The sequence below is a fragment of the Rhipicephalus sanguineus genome, chromosome 3 (genome assembly GCF_013339695.2).
Source record: "Rhipicephalus sanguineus isolate Rsan-2018 chromosome 3, BIME_Rsan_1.4, whole genome shotgun sequence".
Lineage (NCBI taxonomy): Eukaryota > Metazoa > Arthropoda > Arachnida > Ixodida > Ixodidae > Rhipicephalus > Rhipicephalus sanguineus.
The window spans coordinates 222,104,126-222,129,080 of record NC_051178.1 but is presented as its reverse complement, the minus strand read 5'-3'; the positions used below and the strand labels follow the sequence as shown (position 1 = coordinate 222,129,080).

General features: G+C 48.3%; 1 protein-coding gene across 5 annotated transcripts in view; it reads left to right on the top strand.

The window, feature by feature from the left end:
• Positions 1 to 24,955, top strand: part of LOC119388329 (protein Mo25) — a 211,655-nt gene that overhangs the window by 145,260 nt on the left and 41,440 nt on the right. For all 5 annotated transcript variants that reach the window (XM_037656035.2, XM_037656032.2, XM_037656033.2 and 2 more), the window contains 2 exons: positions 16,135 to 16,303; positions 18,563 to 18,688. In XM_037656035.2, coding sequence (XP_037511963.1) covers positions 16,135 to 16,303; positions 18,563 to 18,688 — 295 coding nt within the window. The remainder of the gene's footprint in view (positions 1 to 16,134; positions 16,304 to 18,562; positions 18,689 to 24,955) is intronic.

Genomic DNA, 24,955 nt, shown 5'->3' with positions numbered 1-24,955 from the left:
CCCAGCCGGTCTTGTCGGGTGCGCTACAGCACAGCGTGCGCTCTCACGACCACCGAAAGAAATAAAAGAAAGTGGAGAGAGGGGCACCTAGGAGCACCGCGTATCGGTGGAAGCAAGAGGAAGTGTTGCGTCGTCGGTGTGGCGTATTGTCGAGAGATGGCGCTAGTTTGTTTTTGCGCAACGAAATCGCAAACTTCATTCAAAATGCATGAGATCCTTTGGGGGGTTGGGAGAGGGCACAACCGTCTTAGCCGAGCGGTGGCGCCACCATACCGATGCACGAGGCGGATAGACGACACATCGCTGGCAACGGAGCGCGCAGGAGAACATCGAGATTCTGCATCACCCAGCTCGTCCGCCGACAGCGAAGGATTCGCCGAGCCGCCCGAGGCAGCTAACGGAGAGTTAGGCCTAGCGGGCCTGACGGCCAGCGACGCTTCGCAAGGCAGCGGCCGCGTCTACCGCGAAAAGAAAATTTGATTTTCTGAAAAACGACGCACCGGCCGGCGCTGCTCCCGCGGTGCCGAGGGAAGAGGCAAGTTTCATAATTGCCGATCTCGGCTGCATGGGTCCACTGTTGGATGCTATGAAATGTAAAGTCTGCAACGGCAGCGTCAGCATCTATAAACGGGACAGAGAGTACGGCCTTGCCGTGAAAATGTGTGCGCGCTGCGTGAACTGTGGTGAGAGAGAGAGAATCAACTTTATTGAGCCCGAATATTCGATGGTACGCGCAGGTACCAGACGGGGTGGTTCCCTATTCACGGGACCCATATGTCTCCAGCAACTCCTGGCCCCTGGCCGTCAGTGCAAGCTGAGTCGGCAGGGTGGGGCTGGACAACAAGGTCTTCCATCGCTCTGGGAGTTGAGAATTGGGGGTGTTGGGGGGAAGGGGAGGTGACGGGTTCTTGAGCTCTTTACATTCAGCTATGATATGTGCCAGAGTGCCTCTTTCCGTTTTGCAGAAAGGGCAGAGTGTGTCGTGCTCCGCCGGGTACATTCGGTGTAACAGAACGGGATGCGCTAGCGATCCCTAAAAAGAGACAGGGCGTGCAAACACGGACACAAGAAAGACAGTGATGCTACCGCTGCGCCAATTGCGCCAGACTGCGCCAAAGTGCCCTGGCTGCTACAACCTGCTACATTTCCTCAAAATTTGGCGATTCTGCGCCAAGCCTGCGCCAAAGGGGTGTACTCTGACTTTCAGAAATGAAACTAACTACATGAGGTTCCCCCATTGAGAGCGACATCGCGCTGTACGCGGACGTACGCGGACGTTCTCCATGAGAGTGATGAAAATGGAGACAAAATAGTATAACCTCGTTACAACGGATCTGTTTACAACAGACATTCGGATATTACATACCAATTTGCGGCGTTATGCCGACCTCCGTATTAGTTCCATTGATTGAGCTTCGTTTACAACGGATTCTGGTACAACGGACATTCGGATATAATTGACTAAAATTTCAGGCCAGCAAGGTGGTCAGGACTCCTTTAGAGCGGACTTTTCTACCACGGTCATTAACTTCCGACTTCAAACATCGCTTAGCATACTTTCGGGACGGGAGCAGCGCACCGCGGATATCGGCGTACCGATTTAAGAACGAAGGTCGCCGATCCCCGGTCTGTCAATGATCAGCTATGCCTAGCTGTAACGACAAAAAAAAAAAAAAAGGCGCGCAGCGTGCTTGGTGTTGCGTTTGGGACGCTGACACGCGAAATTGCGAGCCGCTGCCACCGCTTCTCCGCGCGGTCGCTGCGCGGCGAGCTTGGCCGGGGTGTCCGCTGCCGATGCGCAAAATGCCCATCCGCGGTTCTGAGGAGCCAGCGGGCAATGCGATTCGTTGCTTGAGACGAAGGACATTACGGCTTCTTCGCTTTCGCATGTCCGCTAGCGCGATGTTCTTGCCCGCAAAGTTCGGATTTGGCTCGTACACGGCACCGTGAACGGAGTTAGGCCTAACCACGACATTTAGTAGAAAGCTCGGTTGCGATGTGCGTGGCCGCGGTGCCCGATGTTTCAAAGTACGTCATGCTCGATTGCGAGTACAAGGAGTTGTCCCGCGGTGGTCTTCGTCATAAGCTTCGAAGTGCTGATAAGAAGAACCTCGAACAGCGGGTCCAACGAGTCAACGCTATTAGTCGTACGTCTGCGATGTTCGCGACGAGTGCGGCGCGCTATCGTAATCTGATGATTGAGCTTCCGCTTGCAGCTGCCCAACTAAAGCGTTCCAAATTATCGTCGACCCGTAAACACAGAACGAGTGCGAACGCGTCACTAAGTAGCGCAATTTTCGACAGCCACGACCTCGCGACGCACAAGCAGCAGACGACGATCCCGAAGCGAGCATTAACACGTTTTGGCTGCTTCTGCGGTAATACCGCAGAAGCAGTAATACCGCAATTTTCGCCAAGTCTACTGCGGTAATACCGCCAGTAATACTGCGGTAATACCGCAATTTTCGCCAAGTCGGCAGACGCAAAACAAATTTTTTTATAGCACTTCTACGTAGTTTTCATTGAAGATATTTTGGAATCGGATAGAAATGGGCTACAGAAACTGAAAATGCGATTTTCCAAAAATCTCATTTTTTTGGTCCCCCGTTAAAAATAAGACCATGTTTGTGACTCGTAATTCTCTCCGGTTATAACAGACCCATTCAGTGTTTACATGAAAGTCTGTTGTAACAGTACTTGGATTTTACATACTCCCTTTACAACAGACCAAAATCCTCTTCACTATGAAGGTCTGTTGTAATGAGGTTATACTATCAATATGGTGTTGTCAAGCGGACGAAGGAACTGCGTTTTGTGTTTTTTTTTTGTAATCAAAGCTGATCAAAGCATCAACTGTAGGCAACATGGCGTAGCAGCAGTGAAGCGACATGCAGCCATGAAACGGCACATTGATGCTACCAGTCGTCATTGAGACGCTTCAGGTGAGCTGCAGCGGCCGAAAACGATCCAGCCGACTTTGGAATTCGGCAGTCCATGGAACGTTTTGCGGTGTGACCGCGTGACAAACGCAGAAACTCTGTTTGTGCTTGGCATGACTCTCAAGGGCATCCCATACTCGTGGGCCGACACAGCAACTGCCTTGTTTCCCAAGTTATTTGGAGATTCCGAAACAGCGAAGCAGTTTAGTTGTAAGAGGTTCAAGGCATCCTACATAGTTAGTGATGGCCTCGGGCCGTATTTCAAGAAACTTGTGCTTGACGAGCTGAACAAGCCGGATGTGGTTTTTTCTCTTAGCATTGACGAGACCCCTATTCTTGAACAGAGGTGCCAACAACTTGATGTAGTTAGGCATTTCTCCAACAAAATGCAGCGAGTTGTGGAACACCTACAGTCTTTCTGGCTGGGCTCTGCGACTTCGGAAATTTTGGCTAGTGAAGTGCGGAGAGCAGTGATGGACCTGCCGCAGAAAAATGTCATTTGCTTTTGTACGGATGGCCCGAATGCAATGAAAAGCTTCAGAAAAAAGATGCAGGAAGCATACCCTGACATCGTAGATGTAGGAGAGTGCTGCTTGCACAAAGTGCACAATTCATTTGCCCGCGGCTTGAGTGCTGTTGGCTCGGATGTCGATGCTGCTGTGGTCGATGTTTATTACTTTTTTAAGAATTCTTCGGCTCAGAATGAATTGTTGAAGGCAGAGCACCTGCTCCAAAAGCTAGTTTTGCTGCTCCAAAACGCAATTTTGCCTGCTCCAAAAGCTGCTCCAAAGTGGCCTAAGCCAGTAGCATCACTGGAAAGAGATCAGGACACCACAAACGCCACAGGACACCACAAACGCCACAGGACACCACAAACGCGGCGTTTGTGGTGTCCTGATCTCTTTCTTGTGTCCGTGTTTGCACGCCCTGTCTCTTTTTAGAATGAATACGTACCAACTAGCTCAGCTCTCTGTTATTCTAAGCTAGCGATCCCGCCTGCGTGCGCCGCAGGATCGTTTGCTGCTGCCTGGTTAGTTGCGGGTGTGGTACAGGAAGTTTGCACCTCGCGTTTCTGTACATTTAAGTGATGTCTTTAAAGCTCGTCACGGGATGGGGTAGCTCAGCCGGCTCGTCCTCGGCCCGGATGGACAGTTCTCGGGCGTGGTGGTCGGCGAGGGCATTGCCTTCCACCTTCGAGTGAGCCGGGATCCACACGAGCTCGATGGCTCGTCCCGGAGGCTTGTGCTTGGAGAGAATGGCCTGGGCAGCGGGAGAGATCAACCCCCTGCGGAAGCTTGCGTATGCTGACTTCGAATCTGTGACCATGGAGTCCACGCTCGGTTGTACGAGTGCGAGGGCCACAGCCACTTCTTCGGCAATGGCTGGGTCTCTGGGTCTGTCGTCCTCAGCGACGCGCTGATAATAAGCTTGTCGACGGACGTGGCTACCGCCGTTGCTCGGTCGTCGTATTTTCTGAGCGAGGCGTCCGCGTAGAGTACTCTAGGGTTCTCCTCCAGCTGTCGGGCCAGGGCCTTGGCTCGCGCGGACTGTCTCCCGTCGTCCTTCCCCAGTTGCATGTTCCTGGGGAGTGGCTTGGTTTGAATGGCCTCTTTCCACTGCTCGGGAAGGGCCGTCTTGGTTGGAAGTGGTTCTATCTGCCAACCTATTTTCCGTAGGACGGCCCGCCCGTGCTCTGTTTGGCTTAGCCTTACCCTTTGGTTAGACAAGTGAGCCTCAATCAGCTCCTCCACCGTGTTGTGAACGCCCATGTCCAGCAGTTTCTGCGTGGACGAGTAGATCGGCACGCCCAGTGCCTGCTTGGTTGCTTTACGCAGCATCGTGTTCAGGGTGTCCCTGTTTGCCTTCGTTAGCTGGAGGTACGGGGCAGAGTAGGTCACCCTTGATACGACGAACGCCCTCACTAGGCGCATTGCATCGTCTTCCTTTAGGCCTCTGTTACGATTAGAGACCCTTCGGATCATACTTAATATCTGTTCCGAGGTGTTCTTGATCTTCGTGACGGCCGCATACGCTCGACCGTCGCTTTGCAGCAGCAGACCGAGGATTCTGATCTGTTGCGTCGGTTTGATGGCCATGCCGTCGATGGTGATGGTCACGTTCGGCGGCGGTTCCTTCTTGGGTCTTCCCGGCTGGACCATGAGCAGCTCTGATTTCTGTGGAGCGCAGCTCAGCCCGCAGGTCTTTGCATAGTCATGTACGGTCGTTGCCGCCCTCTGTAAGGCATCCTCTACCCAGGCATTGGACCCGGCTCGGTTCGTCCACACCGAGATATCGTCGGCGTAGAACGCGTGGTCCACGCCTTCAATTTGCTGGAGCAGATTGGGTAGGGGTAGGAGGGCCAGATTAAAGAGCAGGGGCGACAGAACCGACCCCTGAGGGGTTCCTCTGTCGCCGAGTTCGACAGGTTCCGACTTTTCCTCGCCTATCCTGATAGTCGCTGTTCCTCTCGTTAAGAAGTCCGTGATGTAAGCAAAGGTTTTCCGACCACATCCCGTCTTTCGCGCAAGCATGGAGCTCTCCGCGGGTGGATTGTGATCAAAAAGTGAAACCGTTCGCCATCAACATTCTCGCCACTCGAGCCATGCAGGCCACTGGGAACCGTCAAGCGGCAATGAACGATATCTTTTCGACTATGAACATTTCCCATCGCGGTCTCCATAAGAAAACGTGGCAAGGATACGTAAAGCGGAAATTGACGCCTGCAGCCAACCGCGCGGCCGAAAAAGTCACAGGCGAGTGCAGTTCGCGAGCTGTATAAGGAACTGCATATTGACAATTCCGACAATATTGCAGTTTCTTATGACGGCTCGTGGATGACGCGCGGGCACTCATCCCACATAGCCGTGGGGGCAGTGATCGAGCTCTTCACTGGGCTTGTGCTGGACTATGTAGTTCTGGGCAATTACTGTGCCGGATGTGAACTTGGACCGAAGGCAGACGACCCGGCATACCAGGCTTGGCGTGACAGCCACGTGCGCCAGAAAAACTCCTCAAAAAAAGCTGGCGAAATGGAAGTGGAGGCAGCCGTGCTCCTTTTTGAGAGGTCTCTGGAAAAAAATGGCCTCAGATACACCACAATCTTATCAGATGGCGACAGCCGCACCTTCCTCGCCTTGCAAGAAGCAGATGTTTATGGCTTCATCAAGGTACAAAAAGAGGATTGTGTAAATCATGTACAAAAGCGTATGGGCACTGCCCTACGCAATTTGGTTGCAAGGCACAAGGGAGGGGCTCTGAAACCCTTGGAGGAAGGGGAAGGCTCACTGGGGACCTCATAACCAAGTTGAGCTCTTATTACGGCTAGGCGCTCAAATCTCATAAAGGAGATGTTGAGGGCATGAAAAGAGCTGTCATGGCGACTTACCATCACATAACCTCTAATGATAGTGAGTCGAACCACAGCCTGTGTCCGACAGGCCCAGGCTCTTGGTGCCGGCAGAACGCGGCAGCTGCAAAAGGGGAGCCCACTCCAAGGCACCGCTACAATTTGCCACAACATGTGTGCAAGGCTCTCCTGCCTATTTATGAGCGCCTATCAGAACGAGGGCTCTTGGAAAGGTGTCAAAGGGGTAAAACCCAGAATAGTAATGAAAGCCTTCATTCTATGATCTGGGCTTTGGCACCTAAGCAGCGCCATGCTTCACTGTTTGCCGTTGAAGCTGCAGTTGCTGAGGCAGTTATGAAATTTAACTGCGGCAACGTGAGAACGTCAACAGGTATCCTTGATGAACTCAGTCTCAACCCCAGCCTCCCAAGCATAAGACGCATGACTGAGAAGGACAGGCGTCGAGTGGCAGACTCTAACCGCAAGCGTGCCTCCAGTGAGAATGTGCAGCGAGCACTGAAGAATTAAATGTAAACATTTTCGACAGAAGTCTGTCTGGCTGGGTGGAAGAATTAAGAAGTTGAAATACCTCCAGCCACAAATTCTTGGAGGAAACCCGACGTTTCGAGACCGGCTTGGTCTCTTCTTCAGGGGTGACTGTGCTGATCAGGGGGGCTTCGTCGCAGCTTGTTTTTGTCTCCGCCTTTCTCTTTCCCTCACATTCCGGAGGCCGTGCACGTAGATCGGAGGCATTGTTCCGAGGGACCGGTTCACATTCGCAGGTGTGTTCTGGATGTGCCACGACTCGAGTAAGAGCCTCCTTCCCAGATTCCTTTCCGTTTCTGGCACATCCTTTTCGTGGCACATCCAGAACACACCTGCGAATGTGAACCGGTCCCTTGGAACAATGCCTCCGATCTACGTGCACGGCCTCCGGAATGTGAGGGAAAGAGAAAGGCGGAGCCAAAAACAAGCTGCGACGAAGCCCCCCCTGATCAGCACAGTCACCCCTGAAGAAGAGACCAAGCCGGTCTCGAAACGTCGGGTTTCCTCCAAGAATTTGTGGCTGGAGGTATTTCAACTTCTTGAGCACTGAAGAAGCGCCACTACAGTGCTAAGCATCAGTCCGATTATGTTCCTGGTGGCTATTAGCATCTGCATTGAAAAATATGCTCATTCTCATTGTGGTTTTTTGAATAAACTGTGTGTTTTTTTCCATTTTTCTCAAAATGTAAATTTATTACTATGTTCAATCTTGAGGCCTCGATATCTCGGCAGCTAAGGCAGGCAGAACAATAATTCTTTTTGCAATGGAAACCTGTATGCGTATAGAATCCAAGTATGAGAATGGAATTTAGAGCCCATGCCTTTTTAATTAATTACTCATCAAAATTGTAATATGTTGCCAAGTGCTTTTTAGAATGTAAAGTTCATTCTGCTGTAAAATAGCTAAAAAAAGGCAAAAATAGAAAACTGCTTGCATCGTTTCAATCTTTAGTCATTAATATATGTTGCCATATCTTAAATGTCGCTTTTAATTAAGCAAATTTTTTTCTACTGAGGCCTTAAACAATGGGGGGTGAACTTAAGGTATCTCGGGAACGAGATGAGTTACAGGAAAAGTAATTACATATTTGAAATCAGCAGAAAAAACTGCACAAGTGTGCACAGTTTCATCAAGATCACTGAAGAAATAACAAAAAAATGTCTAAAATGAGTCTGCCCCCTTAAGGGTGTGCGGCGTAGTTTGGATGAACAGGGACTCCAGATAAAGGCGTGTAGCACGATTTTTTTCCTTGGCAATCACACGGGCGTCTTTCCAGCTGATAGCGTGTGACGTAGTTGCGCAGTGTTCGGCCACGGCATTGGACGCAACATGTTTATTCGTGACGTCATTCTTGTGCTGTTGAAGTCTCGTCTTGAAGTTGCCGGTTTCCCCCACGTAGACGTAAGGGCAGTCCGCACAGGGGATGACGTACACAACACCCGGGTACCTTTTCTTTTCAAGAGGGTCCTTCACACGTACGAGTTCGTGCGGGAGCTTCCTGGACGGGACGTGTGCAGCCTGCACGTCATAAGACCGCAGAACTCGTGCAAGGGGCTCGCTTACTCCCGGAACGTACGGAATTGCGGCCCGTTTCTGTGTGGGTGCAGATTGGGCGGGCACTGCACGAGCCAACTGGCGCCCTACTGAGTCAATTAGGTACTCAGGGTAACCACACGCCATCAGCTCCTGCCGCACCAGTGCATTGTCACCCGCACGGTCTTCCCCTGTCGTGCATACCCTTTCCGCCCGACGAAGAAGAGAGCCGACAACGGACCTCTTTTGCGAAGCCGGGTGCACCGATCTGTAGTTGAGGTAGCGACCAGTGTGAGTGGGCTTCCTAAACACTTTGAACGACAAGCCTGAGCCATCGCGTTTCACCAGGGCGTCCAAGAACGGTAGCTGGCCCTCAGACTCCGCTTCGACTCTGAACTGAATTGCTGGATGCATACTGTTGAGGTGAACCGTGAATAGGTCGGGGTTCTGCCGCTGCAAAACACTGAAGCAGTCGTCGACATACCTCAGAAAGCACTTTGGTTTCGGCGTAAACGAGGAAAGTGCCCAAGCTTCGATAGCCTCCATTGTTAGGTTAGCAACTGTCACCGAAATCGACGCCCCCATCGCCGCACCGTGTAACTGCCGGTAATACTTCTTCTGAAAGGTGAAGTAGGTGTTCGACAGGCAAAACTTGAGTAGCCTGCCTAGGTCATGCACTTCGAGGGGAGATCGCTCAGGCAATGTCGGGTCCTTGTCGAGGGCGGCAACGCACACATCCACGGCCATGTCTATGGGTACACTCGTGAAAAGTGACACAACGTCGAAGGAAACCAAGACTTCGTCCGGATCGACTATTGTGTCTTTGACCTTTTCGATGAAGTCATACGTGTTGCGTATATAGGTAGCACCTTTGCCTACCAGGGGCGAGATGACCCTATGAAGAAAACCTGACAGCCTGTAGAGCAGGGAGCGAGTGAAGTCCACTATAGGCCGCAGGGGGATATCGGTCTTGTGTACCTTCGGTAGGCCGTATATAGCTGGAGCTGATCCATTGTGGCAAAGCAATTTATAATACAGCTGCTTGTGTTGAGGCGGCACCATGCGGAAGATGTCGGACAGAAGTTTTTGCAAGTCCCTTTGTAGCTTAGGTGTAGGGTCTCTTGCAGCCGGGGCGTATGTTTGTTTATCATTCAGAAGCAAGTGCATCTTTTCGATGTACTTGCTTTTGTCGAGAAGGACCGTAGCGTTACCCTTGTCGGCAGGAAGTATCGCAATGTCATGATTCTCACGTAGCCTCTTGACGGCATCACGCTCCTGCTGGGATAAGGGGGCTACCGTGGGTTGAGTGCGCAGCTTCGACAAGACGTTTACAACGCGTGTGCGAGCCTCATCACGGCGAGACTGGTCGACCAAACAGACAGCACGCTCAGCAGCACATACCAACTTCTTCATGTCTGTTGCGGGACCCATATTGAAGTTGAGACCGAGGTTCAGGACTGCCATCTCGGGGCCGTCGGGCTGGTACGAGGACAGGTTGTACACCACCTTCTTTTGGGAGCCTGGTAAACGCGGTGTGAGGCGTTGCTTCAATCTTTCCAGCTTTTTGGCGTGGCACTGCTCGTCTTTACGAGCGCGTAGGTTGGCTTGAAAGTTGGCGTGCATTTGTATGCGTGCTACTTCGTCCGGACATTGAGCTTCAAGGCGCCATCGGGAAAAGAATGCGTCATTCTTAAGTATTCGTGTTTGGTCCTTGCAATCCATGATTCTTGCTTGGAGCAAGTGCCGTTCCACCTTGGAAACAACGCTCAGTCCAAATCTCGTCGACACAGGCCTTTGAAGACGCAACGAGGGTGGGATCAGTCCCTGGGACTTGCAGGCAAGGTTAAACTTCAGGTGCCCGTTGAATGCCAGAATGCGTGTCGTCAGGGAAACGTACCGGCGAATTTCAGTAATCACTTGCTGGCCGTACGTCTGTCGCAAATGGATGAAGTTGAGAGTATGACGGAAACCCGTCTGGCCGGGATGAAACATACTAGTTAAAGGGATCCGGACACCGACCAAATGATTTAAAAACGAATGTATTGACGTTTCGGCTCCCCCACGGGAACCATGTTCACAATAAAAGATCGGCACAGCAGTTCGCCTTTTTAAGCGCGGCGCATCACGTGACCAAGACACCTGGCGTACATCGGAGGAAGATTACCCTCGTTGCGATTAAGGGTGTGCGGCGTAGTTTAGATGAACAGGGACTCCAGATAAAGGCGTGTAGCACGATTTTTTTCCTTGGCAATCACACGGGCGTCTTTCCAGCTGATAGCGTGTGACGTAGTTGCGCAGTGTTCAGCCACGGCATTGGACGCAACATGTTTATTCGTGACGTCATTCTTGTGCTGTTGAAGTCTCGTCTTGAAGTTGCCGGTTTCCCCCACGTAGACGTAAGGGCAGTCCGCACAGGGGATGACGTACACAACACCCGGGTACCTTTCCTTTTCAAGAGGGTCCTTCACACGTATGAGTTCGTGCGGGAGCTTCCTGGACGGGACGTGTGCAGCCTGCACGTCATAAGACCGCAGAACTCGTGCAAGGGGCTCGCTTACTCCCGGAACGTACGGAATTGCGGCCCGTTTCTGTGTGGGTGCAGATTGGGCGGGCACTGCACGAGCCAACTGGCGCCCTACTGAGTCAATTAGGTACTCAGGGTAACCACACGCCATCAGCTCCTGCCGCACCAGTGCATTGTCACCCGCACGGTCTTCCCCTGTCGTGCATACCCTTTCCGCCCGACGAAGAAGAGAGCCGACAACGGACCTCTTTTGCGAAGCCGGGTGCACCGATCTGTAGTTGAGGTAGCGGCCAGTGTGAGTGGGCTTCCTAAACACTTTGAACGACAAGCCTGAGCCATCACGTTTCACCAGGGCGTCCAAGAATGGTAGCTGGCCCTCAGACTCCGCTTCGACTGTGAACTGAATTGCTGGAGGGTAATCTTCCTCCGATGTACGCCAGGTGTCTTGGTCACGTGATGCGCCGCGCTTAAAAAGGCGAACTGCTGTGCCGATCTTTTATTGTGAACATGGTTCCCGTGGGGGAGCCGAAACGTCAGTACATTCGTTTTTAAATCATTTGGTCGGTGTCCGGATCCCTTTAACTAGTATGTTTCATCCCGGCCAGACGGGTTTCCGTCATACTCTCAACTTCAAAGATTTATCTTAGTGACCTGAATCTACACCCTTAGGGAACGCGAGCCATGGCTTCACGTGCCACTGACAAGGGCAGACATTTTTTTTCGCTTCAGGTCACGCGCTCTGCGGTTTCGTTTGTCGCCCAAAGGAAGGCGCTGCAGGGTCTTGGGACAACTCAAGCGCAAGATTTCGAGAGTAGATTGCTTTCTGTGAATGCGTCCTGGCGGCTCGCAAATTTCATGGTTCCCCAACTCTTAAACTCTGTAGTGTTTCGCTGGAGTTGGAATGTGTGCCTTCGACTTGTACTTTGACATACAGGTCATGGTAGACCATGCTCGCACGATTATCTCTTGAAGGGGAGTTTTGTATGTCTAGGGCTTTCACCGCAAACTTTGCACTGAAGCAATAGACCACACGAAGGTCACATTGCTCGCTGCAGCGGCCGCGTTTGCGAAAGGAGTGACCTGATAGCTAGAAGAGCCAAAGTGGGGGTTAGTTGAAGTAACAACTTGTGCAACTGTGCAATACGTTTGTGCAGCTGTGCAATACGTCTGAAACGTTTCTTCGCTGCACATGTTCTTGGTGACGTACATATGTCCGGTGATACGTTAGTGCGAAAACCATAATACGTTTACGGGCAAGGTAGGCTCCACAGCAGTATTTGCACCATCGTGCGGAGACTTCTTATTGAAGTTCTTGTGATTAGATGAGAACCCGCTAGCTGGTCGGCAAGCAGAGCAGCGGCTCCCATCAATTACGAAAGCGACAAGCAAAAACCGCTATCAGCGAACTGTATAAAGAGCTGTCATGTTAAGCAGCTAAAACAACGCGAATAAGTTGTTTAGGAATGAAACTAATATACTTTGAGCAAGAAGTACAAACGTTTTGTGATAGTAACAAACATTTCATTTGAATGAAACGAAATTGGTCGCAGTGAAGAAATTATCAAGCCAAAATTTTAGCGCGCAGGCGTTTGGTGCTACATTGCTAGTAGTATACTAGTTTCCGCATGTATCGAAGTATCTTAAGATACAATGAGAATGTATCATATCAGATACAATCAGTGTTGTAGTATCTTGTATCTGTATCTCAAATACTTCTTGCTTGAGTATCTTGTGTCATATCGCGATACAATTTCAAGGTACCTTTGCCCAGCCCTGGACGCTACGCCAACCACATGGCCGACCTAAAGGCACTTATTGTGATGTCCTCCTTACAAAAACTGACCTACAGGAAGCTCTGGAGAAGCTTAAAAAGCTAAAGAAGCTGGTCTACAAAAAGATCAGTTTCACTGCAAGTGAAGCAATGAACATGATAGCATCAAATTGTAATATTATACGAAGTAAGGCTGCCAGCTAACTAACACTTATGGATCCGATCTCGCGTAACTGCAAAACGCTGCTGTAAGAGAATACGGCTGCTCAAAGAAGTGAAGCACTGAGATCACAGCACTTGGAAGGGTATACGAGCCGTCTGTGATGCCAGCTGAGATAGCGCGCGCCAGCGATCACGACCGCGCCCTTAAAGTCAATGTCACAGTTGCTGCTCGAGCGACCCCCCCCCCCCCCTCCCTCGCGTTCCTTCAAGACGGGCGGCCCGTTTTCTCTCTGCATGAGTAGCAATCAATGGCAGGCCTGATATGCGGTGTTATCTTATTGCTTGCGCCCTCCGTGCAACGGGGATCAGTCGGCTTCTTTCATCTCTGCCTCAGCTGCGTTCGTCACCCTTGCTCGCAGGCTTTTACCGAAGGGTAAAACATATGATGCGCGGGGGATGTTATTGATTTGGACTTTATACGGAACATGACAGCGATGCCGACGGCAAAAACCTGTTCAGAATGTCCATATATTTGCTATCGCAATAAAAGCCAAAGCAGTGATCTGCTAAATTATATCACTGATCTTAAAAAGGCCTACTTATGTAACTTCAGTTCTTGTGCAATCAAATTCTTTTTGTTGTTGCTTTTTTTTTAATTTTTATGAAGTGAACCTAGTTTGCAGAACATTTTTTTTCAATTATTTCATGCATTTGTTACTTGGGCTAGATAGGTCGCATAGTATTTAAAGAGGTAGTATAGTTCATACCTGGCGATACTTTCTCCAAAGGCTGCTTCAGTATTACATCTATCCTAGGCCAATTTATATATGTATGTGTCCTCCCCACGTTGCTACAAATCTATTTTTCAAGCTCCTGAGATGACATAAAAAACTCCGCTAACTGCTCTGAAATCGAAATTTTGCTCCTCCAAAAACTGCTCCCAAATCAATTTCAGCCACCTCACCCCTGATATTTACAAGGCCTCAGAGGGCATTGTAGCAGCACCCAGGAAGCCTTCGTTGAAAAGAGTTGTCAACACGATGCTCATGTGCACGCGGTTTTGTGTGCTGACGTAGCCAATATGTTTACATAAAAACCACTCTGGGTCCCACCTCCCTGGGCGCTCTCTGAAACCGAAACTGCGACTGGGTGCTATAAAACCGTCTCCAAATAATCAATGGTCGCGCGCTTGAGCAAACGAGATTTCCAGCCATGATAAGTGGGTCGTTAACTACTTATTGCAACAGAAAAAACAAGATGCAAAATTTTGGTGTCAGTGCTCCTTTAAGTAGTCCTGGCTGTTTTGCTAAGTTTTGCAAATTTTTCTTTCTTCCGTCCACTATTTCTTTCTTTTTCTATCTTCTCTCTGTTTTTGTGCATGTCTTTTTTGCCTCTGTTTATTTCTATTTCTTTCTTGTTCTCTATTTCATTTCTTTCTCGGTCTTTCTATTCTTTCTCTATCGTCCATTTCTCTCTCTGTATTTGTGTCGCTTCTCTTTCTATCGCTCTCTATTTCTTTCTCTCTCTTTCTCTTCTTTTTCTTTCCTCCTTTCGTTTTCTCTAGTTCTTTTTTTTTCTATGCTATGATTTGCTCTCTCCCCTCCTCCTCACCCTCACCTCTCTTTCCCACCCCCTAGCTGTACTATGCTATGCTCTGCTAGCGTGCCTCGATAGCCGACTGGTTAAGACACTCGCTCTCGGATTGTGGGTACACGGGGTTACATCTCACCTCACGAAGTTTTTTCCTCTAAAATTTCACTCTTTCTCTAGGTTTACTTCGTTATCTCTCTTTCTGCGTTTCTTTCTCTCTGTCTGTACTCGTGTCACCCATCAGAGTTATCGCATCACGCACCAGAGCAATCAGTGCACGTTTTGACAGTGAAGCAGAAGATGAAGACTATGACACTGGAGAAAAGGACAAATAGAGCGCATGCCAGTCTCGCGGAGCAGGTGCGGCGCAGCTGTGGTATTAGTGGTTGCTCGGCAATGCGAAGTGCTCCAAGGGAATTTTTGTACACACCAAAGTTTTTACGGCTGGCTTAAACGGCTTCGCTCTTAAAAGAAAGTTAGAGTCAAAAATTCTCACAGGAAGTTTGTGGGGTTCACTGTAAACCCGCCACGGTGGTCTAATGGTTGTGGGGCTTGAGTGCTGACCCAAAGGTTGCGGGACGAAATCCTGGCTGTGGTGACCGCATTTTAACGGAGGAGAAATGCTAGAGGCCCTGTAGTTAGATTTAGGTGCACATTCGAGAACACCAGATGGTCAAAGTTTCCAGAGCCCTCCTCTAAGGTATCCCTCATAATCATATCGTGATTTTGGGACGTAAAACCCCATGAATTATATATACATGGGGTTCACTGTACTAGAAGCACCGATTTTTCTGCTACGATTATTGCTTGTAAAAACAGCAGCGTTTCATGCTGATAGAGTGATGTGGAGCAGGAGTCGATGAAATCCACAACTAGTTTGAAAGTTTACTTAACACAAGACATGTATGCAATTACAAAAAAACACACTTTTGGGACCCAACAAATTTGTTGAAGGGTTCCTACTAATATTTATCAGGAGAAAATACGCTTCTCTGGCAAGTGCTATTGTATACAGTGTAAGATCAAACAAAAGTACTCGAAATAAGTAGAACAAGAAAATGCACTATAGTCAGATACAACTTTAGAAGTCTGCGGCACTTTCTCCGCAAAGGCGGATGCACGCAAGCTAGCACCAATTCAGACTGACGTGATGAGCGGACAGCCGGTTCCGTCGGAGAATACTGCCCAGCGCATGAGCGGACTATTTCTTTAGCCGCGGAGGGGATCAGCTGCCACGCTTCGGTCATCTGGGCGGGGCCTCTGCGAACTTCTTAAGCTGTATCCGACTATAGAGTAGAAAATGTCACACATAAGTTATAAATTTTTCTAACGAATTTCTTTTTCACTAAAAAAGCAACTTGAGAAGGAAAGAAATGGTATGACTGTGTAAGCATGAGCAGTGCTATGCATTGTCAGTGAGTGATTTTTTTTCAAAAGTGTATGCAACATTGTTAGCTCGAGGCGTACTAATGGGCTAGTTGGTTCATGATAGCGTTTGGCAGTGCTCATCAAAAAAATGGACACATAGGAATAGACATTGACGTAAGTGCGTATGCCTGTGTCTGTCTATTCCTTGTTTGTGATGCACACTGCCATAAGCAGACGTTTTAGACTGGTTAGGTTACAATCTAGCTTATTCCAAACAGATGTACCTGTAAAGTTTAGTGCAGTGCAGTGAAAGAAAAGGCATCAAAATTATTATGAGTGTTATATAATTCCCAGGTACGAGAAGCAGGACATCGCCCTCAACTGTGGCACCATGCTGCGGGAGTGTGCGCGGTACGAGGCCCTAGCAAAAATCATCCTTTACTCGGATGAGTTCTACAACTTCTTCAAGTACGTCGAGGTGTCTACGTTCGACATTGCCTCTGATGCATTCTCCACCTTCAAGGTCAGTTTTTTTTATGTTTTATGACATTGCCAAGCATGGCCAGTGGTGTCGACAGCTAGCTACCATGGCAAGCCTTGCCTTAGACTATTTTTGATCATCTTTATCCACTTTGGCTTTTCAGCAGCGCTGATCACCAAAAATGTCTTCCTTTACAGCCAAGGTCTGGCTTTGACATGTTCATGTCAAAATCAATGTCAATGTTCATGTCAATGTTCAAATGTTGTCAATCATGTCAATGTTCAAATCTAAGGTGGCTTTAAACTTACAATCTGGTATTGTTATCATTCAATGCAAACCTCGGCAAAAGTGAAACTCCCATGAAACTGAACTCTGCACATTGCATTGCTGCCAGTGATTCAACAGGGCAGATGTGAACTATGCTCTTCACACTGAGCTCATAAGTTTAAAGCCACATGACAAACTTGGCATCCAAGCAATCGAAAGTCAAGCGCTATACAAATGCACACAAAAGCATGGTGGATGAATACTTGCTGAAAGCTCCAAGCAGACAGGACTGCCGCAACGAATCTGCGTCTCACTGGTAACATAATTACAGAGCCCGTGCAGTCCCATCGACATGCACCTAGCGCTCACACAAACAGCATCGTCCTTGACAACCTGCTCAGTCCCGCAAAAGTGGTCGATCAGCCGCTCTCCTCTGGTGACATTCACACCGTGAAAATGTTTTTTTCCATCCCTGATTCTTTTTAAACCTTCAAAACAAGCGACACATGAGGCTGCATGTGCAGGGTGCGTAACGTGCGGGGAGAGCGCAGTCAAAAGGCGGGAGCTGGGAAACAAGCGATCGGTTTTCGCCAGAAAGGCGGTGAAACGCACGCGTCATAGCATCTCTTGCCAAGCTTGGGAGGCCCATACCGATGACATGCTTTCTAAAGACGATAGCCTTTCTTGGGGAACTTAAACGCAGAAATTTTGGTCTGTCTGTCTGTCTTTGTGTTTCTCTGTCTGTCACCCGTTTCAGCCACCCGGCAAAAGTTGAACCACTTGCCCAAGGGCCAGCCATCTTGAACTGGTTTGTAGGTTCATACTTGTGTACATTGTCGATCAAAAACCAAACATTACGCATAACTGAGGCGCAACATCACTACGTAAGTATTAGGTAGTGTGTCCCTTTACCGGAAAATACATAGATACGTAATTCTAAAGACCCTAGATTCTTAAGCTGCGCTTCAAATGGCGGCTGCGCTGAAAATGCAGCTGCGTTGATGCAAGACGGCGATGAACGCCCTCTGCCACGGAAGAAGGAAACCCTCTGTACAAGCTCATGTTTCCCGACGTATGCCAGATGGCGCTGATATCTCACGCAGCACTCATCTATTGTCTTTTGGCGGGATTTGCAGCGTAGCACGCAGATACACGGCCAATTTTTCTTATTGCTTTCTGCAACCATTCTCGGACTTAATAAAACAGACTTCTTTAAGCGTTCAGCAACAGTCGCCACTGCCACGCGAGAATAACCTGCACCTAAAAGAAGGGTAACCTGTGCGTTAAAGCTGGCACTAATTTTGTGCTCACACGATTTAGTGAGAGAGGACTTAAGGCATGACATGGCTATATCGTTTTTTTTACAATCTTAGAATGTTTCGACGAGAAGTTTAACGGCAGTGTAGAAAATCTAGAAGATCTGTTTGCACTCCCTGTCTCTTTAACATGAAAATTTACCAACTAGCTCAGCTCTCTGTTATTCTAAGAATAAACTTGGTTGGCAGTTAGCACGACGTCTTCTTTATCGAATTCCTTACATGTACTTGTGCTATCCCAAAAGCATTGCAATCATTTTGCTTGATCTGAACTCGGTTGATAGTAATTGCAATGGTAGGCGCCATCTCCATCGTCAAGCTCTTTTGGGAAGCTCACAGTTTAGGATAGCAGTGTAAAGAAGATGCTAAACAAGCACTAAAAGCTGAATGTGTGCAAGCAGTTCAGCCCAGGTTGCATAGCAGCAAATATTCTTTATCGCGATTGGAAAAAATTTAACGGGACAAAATGCATGGGAAGCTGCATTAATGTTGTTAGGCAAAGAATCATATACATCAATCACAGTGCATTTGAAATCAACAGCACTTGCTAGGCATGGCCTAGACTGTGAGTATCAGGCACTCTGTTCTCTCTACCATGGGTTCTGAGAGCAGGGCTGCAATTTCTAGAAAGATCCATTGCTTAGCTTTCCAGTTTTTCTCTCGTCTTTTTACCTAGGTTTACATGTGTTAAATGTTTACATGTTTGTGTATGACCCAGGAACTGCTGACGCGCCACAAGATGGTCTGTGCGGAATTCCTCGAGCAGCACTATGACAAGGTGTTCTCTCACTACCAGAACCTCCTCAACTCTGAGAATTACGTCACAAGGCGACAATCCCTCAAGGTTGGTGGAGCAGACTTCTCCTTCAGTCTTTCTTCCTACCCTCATAAACTCAAAAAGTAAGCGATTATGTCCCTCATATAAAATGTAGTTTTACATGCACTAACAGTAAATTGGCTTTTAAGCGTTCCTAAACTGCGCGAAGACGACACGAGTAAGAAACATACAGAACACCACGAGCGTGGATTGCCAACTGTCTATTTCTGGTAAGCAAGGAATAGATATTTCAATCAGGAACCTGGACACGTGACACTCCTGTCACTCTCGCACGTGGTGACAATCATAAGAACACTGCGGCAATCACAGTGCAATCCAAGATCACGGCCAAACACCACGAATCGTTGGACCAAACTGACCAAGTTTTGCACATGTGTAGGAACCAACAAAGCCTGATGTAACTCAACAAATGGATTGTTTGTTAAGTGACATCAGACTTTCATCGTCAAGTGGAGCCATTAGCTTCCGTGGACAAGTACTCTTTGCTCTCGGCAGCTCCCTTTCCACAGGAACGGATGATCTGCTGTCGTCATCTCTTATATTAGACGCACCTGCCAACCGCAGCTGTAGAAGAATCGCTCTCTGCTTCACGTGCCTCGTGAGCTTCCTCTTCTACGTGCTCGCTACTCCCAACAATTTTTCATAGTCGATGTTCCTCTGATGTGAGAGACCAATTAGAACAATCCTGGCAGGCTCACCAATATATTCTCATGGTCTCTATAGGTGGAACACAAAACAGGAACGGTGAGGAGCATGCAAATTATACTATACTTTACATGCTGTACACAAAAAGCTAAAAAATTCGTAGTTACAGTTGGTCACAGGTGATTGGCCTTGACGTAGCTGCGGGTTCGGTGTCAAGTCGTATGGCTCGTCACATCAGCGAAGTTTGTAGCATTGCTGGTGCACAGCCATCAGCTGCACCGTCAATGTAGTCAAGGAACGACGTCAGGTTCCCTGCAGCGGCTGTACCGCTCATCCTTCTGGTGCGCGACCTACAAAGTGTAGCCATAGGCGCATCCTCGCGAGGATGCCATCACTGGCCCGAGCTCTACTTCTGGTCGTGCCCCGCAGCTCACAGGGCATCGCTGCGAAGGCTGGGGCACGTCCTTGCCAGGTGTGCTGCTAGTGGTCTTTCGTCAAACGCCATGTTGCTTTGCCCTCTTCCTCCTAGCTGCATCGCCTTGCGTGCCGGTTTTTTCCTATTCTTCACGTTCTTTTCTCTGTTCTATCTTCCTTTTCTTTCTTTATTCCATGGTTCTTCATTTGAACCGCACATTCTTTTTCCTTCATCTCCTTAGTTTCTCTCCTTCTCCTTCTCCTTAGTTTCTCTTTTCCTGTTCTTTCCATTTTTTACCTTCGAGTCAATGCACTCATGACAATATGCCCTCCTTTCAAAAGTTTTTCCACATGAAAAACTGCTCATGACGTCTAAGGGTAATTACCCTTCCATTCTGTCATCAATGTGTAACTTATGCTCGTCCTCCTGGTGCACTTCATCGGCACACTCACACCACACCATCACGTATCACTCATCATATCACATGCGTTGTTGTACACTTCATAGTTCATATAACTAGGGGTGTGCGAATATTCGAACTTTCAAATATTTTTCTAATGGTGTTTGCTATTCGATTCGATTTGCACTGGAATTTTTCTATTCGAACTATTCAAACCTCCGGAAAATAAATATAACTGTTTATAATAACGGAAAATAAATATAACGACGATAAATCGGCATGCAATATGCTTGGTCTTGCGTTTCGGGGCGCCAACATGCGCGCTGACGTGCGAAGCTGCTAGCCACTTCCACTAGTGCTCTGAGCAGTCGCTGTGCGACAAGCTTGGCCGGGAGGTCCGCTGCCAATGCGTCAAGTGCCCATCCACGATTCCGAGGGGCCAGCGGGCGATGCGATTCATTGCTTGTGACGAAGCACATTGCAGCTTCTTCGCTTTCGCGAAAAAGCCGCAACTAGTGCGAGTTAGGCCTAGCCACGACTTCAAGCAGTAAGCTCGGTCGCTGTGTGCGTGGTCGCAGTGCCCTATGTTTCTAAGTACGTCATGCTCGATCGCGAGTAGAAAGAGTCGTCCAGCGATGGTCTTAGTCACGAGGTCCGAAGTGCTGACAAGCAGAACCTCTAACCACGGGTCCCACGAGTCGGTCCGAGACGCGCGTCAGCGATGTTCTCGACGAGCACGGCACACTATCGTAATCTGATGATTGACGTTCCGCTTCCAGCTGTCAAATTAAGGCGTAATTATATTCTAAGTGATCGTTGTTCCGTGAACACAAAGCGAGCGAACACGTCACTAAGTAGCACGATTATTGACAACCGTGACCTGGCGACGCGTAAGCAGCAGACACTCTCCGGGAGCGAGCATCAGATCAATGGCGAGGCGTGCTGGAGCAACATCGTGGGCGCAGCCAATGAGAGACCTCGAAACGAACTTTAAATATTTTCTTTTTGTACGCTTGTTTATAAATAGAGGACCTAGCTTAGGCGGGAAATTTGAAGGCTGAGAAATGTTGTTTCCGACGAGCCCAAAATGGCGGCATTCGGTTGCGCCATTGCGGAGCTATAATGTTTTTAGAATGTAATGTAGAGTTTTTTTTCTGTAATTTCGCTTCGAAGTATTCGAAAAATATTCGAGAAATATTTGAAAATTATTCGATTCGATTTGCACTCAAACTTTATTATTCGAATTCACATTGCACTAAATTATTATTCACACAGTTCTAATAATAACCTGATGTCACTGTGCCCCATGTCAGAACAACAATCGCAACAACAATAAATTTTTCACCCTCCTTCGCTATGAGGTTCTGCTCAGAAATTCAGCACCAACGTTTTCTCTTCCTTTCACATACTCGACGTGGAAGCTTTATTCTTGTAGTGCAAGAGTGCACCGCATCACTCGAGCATTAGCTAGTTTTGCTTTGCTTAAATACTCAAGTGATGATTGGTTTGCAGTTTGAAGTGTCTTCTGTAAAGGTACATGTGAAGTCATTTGCTTGCCCAAACCAGCGCTAGGCAATCTTTTTCAACTGTCGAGTAATGCCTGTCAATCAAGTACTTGCTTGCGTAGTAAAAGGAAAAATACGCTCTTGTGCGCAAAACGTTTCAGAAAAGAAGGCAGAAAGGACAGAGCGCACACTTACAACCAGTTTATTGCTCAGATGGCGCAAAAATATATATGCTCATGAGGGCGAGGAGATGACACACAGAGAAAGGGAAAGTGATGGCGCACGTGCGAAAACATCTTATTCACATCTTGAAATCATATTTCAACTAAGAATATACTCGTATTCATTGTCCAACAAGTTGATAGACGGGGCGCTTACACACTCAGTTGCTGCCTTGCGAATCAAAAAAGCTTCATGAATTTCACGTGCCCTCTTGTCCCTATATCTTGCCATTACCTGGCAATCATCGAACATGGGGGTGCACCCACACTTGGCACAATGACTTGCCAAGTGACTGCCCACTGATCCGCGCATGAGATTTGCGTGCTGCCTGAGGCGATCGTTCAGACAACGCCCCGTCTGACCGATGTAGCATCGACCACATGATAAAGAAATGCAATACACAACTGCTATAATACATTCTACAAAGATTTTTGCATGCTTCTTATTACACCCAACACTTGAAGAGCCTTCGGAGTTCACTCATTTTGCATAGGGATCCAAGCTTGTTTCTTGCCGTGAAAACAACCTTCACCCCTGCTTTTTCCACAATTCTTTTTAGGCAGTGCGAAACTTTGTGCACATAAGGAATGGCAGAAACTTTCAGCTTAGGCTTGTCCTGAGTTGCGTGTTTTGCATTCTTTCCGTGCTTCAAATCTTTGAGAAGTTACTGCGCTATGCCTGAGAGCAGATGTTCAGGAAAGCCTAATGTCTTAAGTCGGTTAACATGGTTGCAGTACCGACCAGCCCAAGTAGCCACCCTGTTGCTTGCATAGAATACTGAATATAGCATATTGTCCTTTTCATGCAGTAAAACAGCCCCCAGCGCTTTTCCTGATGCATCAGTGTGCAAAACAAACTCTTTTTCTAGGTTGGGTGCTGGCAGAATAAAAGGTTCAGCCATGCGTTGCTTGAGCGTCTCAAATTCAGACTCTTGCGCCGTTGTAGATGTGTATTTGTGGCACCTTTCTTTGCCAGTTCCGCTAGAGGATCAGCTATCTCAGCGTAATGCGGAATCAAGTCTCTAAAAAAAAAACCTGTCAAACCAAACAATGACTGTACTACTTCTTTCTTGGTCTTCGGTGGCTTGATTCTTCTCGAGAATGTCATTGGCGGCCCATGCCCAACTTGTGTCCAAGGAATGTCACCACTTGAAACCCAAAGTCACTTATTTGGCTTAATGGTGATTCAGCAGGATGAGAACTGTTGTGCACAAAAAACAGGGACACAAGAAGGAACACAGATAGACAGACGAAGCGCTACTTATGCTGTGTAACTTATACCCGTCCAGTTCACTTCGTCTATCTCCACTTCGTCTCTCTATCTGTGTTCCTTGTGTCCCTGTTTTTGTGCACAACAGTCCTCATCCAGTTGGCTTAATTGTCAGTCTGGCCTCCTGCAATATTCAAAAGAGGATTTCCATTGTTTCCAAGTGCTTCCGCCACGTGTCTGTTGCCACAAGAATGTTGTCGTTATATTGCTCCGCATTGCTAAGACCGTGGAGAATTCTCATCAGCTTTGTGAAAACGGTTGCTGCTGTCTTGAGTCCGAACGGCATATAGCAGAGTGCACACGGGTCCTTGAAATCCTAGAAAAGCCTTGAAATTGAAAATTTCATTTTCAAGACCTTGAATGTCCTGGAATCTTGTTTCAGTCCTTGGAAACCCCTGAATTGTGAGGATTTTCACAGGGTCTGATTGCACGACTCGCAATTCATGGCAGTTGAGCATGGTCCCGGCAAACTTCACTGCTTATTGCGTTCCGAGACACCACGATCGCAAAGTTGAACAAGGGTGCCTGTGCTAGATTGGCAAGGTCGAGGCGTGCGTGCACCCGCAGCACAATTTTTTTTTTTCTTTATCTGGCTTGCGTTGGCTTCGGTTGGCAAGAAGCCGTAAGCTAATGGTCACAATGAGGCCACAACCACAAAGTTGAACAAGGGTGCCTGTGCTAGATTGGTGAGATCGAGGCATGCGTGCACCCGCAGCACCATGTTTTTTTCCTTTATCTGGCTTGCGTTGGCATCGGTTGGCAAGAAGCCATAAGCTAATGGTCACAATGAGGCCACAGCATCTTGAGCTCTCCGGAAGAAAGAAAAGTTGCTCTAATGCGCTTATTACAGTTGAATTTACAAGTGCTTGAAAATTTTTCTTTTGGCTTGCCTTTTAGCGGTATTCCTTAGCAACCCGCTAAAAAAAAAAGTACAGCACAGCCTCAGTAGCCTCTGCCACCTCACCTCATCATCTGTTGGCCACGTTGTGTGTTGTGTGCCTGGTCAGTGCTTGCTCTGGTGCCTTCAGTGGTGTTTTGTTTTCCACGTGTCGGTTATGGTGCGCGTTATGATCGCATGATCGTGCATGCAGGTGACATAATTTAGACAGGGTGTCTACCGACCGGGAAAATCGGGAAAACCGGGAATTCTCAGGGATTTTGGGTAGTCTGGAAATTCTCAGGGAAAACTCAGGGAAATTCCGCTCCCATCAGGGAAAATCCACAGTAACTTTATTGAAAGGCAACGAAAGTCGCGGTAGCGCTGGCTCGATATTTTGTGAACGCATTTTTCAAATCAAACGGCTGCTGCGGCTGCGGGGAAGTGGCGCACCTCGATGCTGTCATCGTTTTCGCGGTGAAGTGAGAGAGAATCCAGCTAATGCGTGGTATGCGGGAACCATGAACCACGACACATCGTATCGCGCAATGTTGTCAGGGTGTTCTGTGACTACGCGGTGTAGTTCTGTATTCTTTCTCGCGCGTGCTGTGCGTTAGCGCCCGATATGGTGTTTTTGTTATCGCCGCGTGTCAAGTAACAAACATGATTAGTTGTAGAAGCGGTAGCAGCAGATGTAACGAGCTTGAGTTATCTTGCAAGCGATCGCAATCGTTCAGGAAGCGGATGTCTTCGACAAGGCTGATATCTGGCAAGCCATCCCGATCGGCGAGAAAAAGACGACGCTTGTTGGCTGTTATTGGAGAGCTCACTCGCTCTGATCCCGAGCTTCAAAGATGCTATTTAGGACTCCGTGAAGAATAGAATAAATTTCCAGGCGAGAGCTAGCGTAACTAACGGGCCCATTCACAGCAAAGTGAAA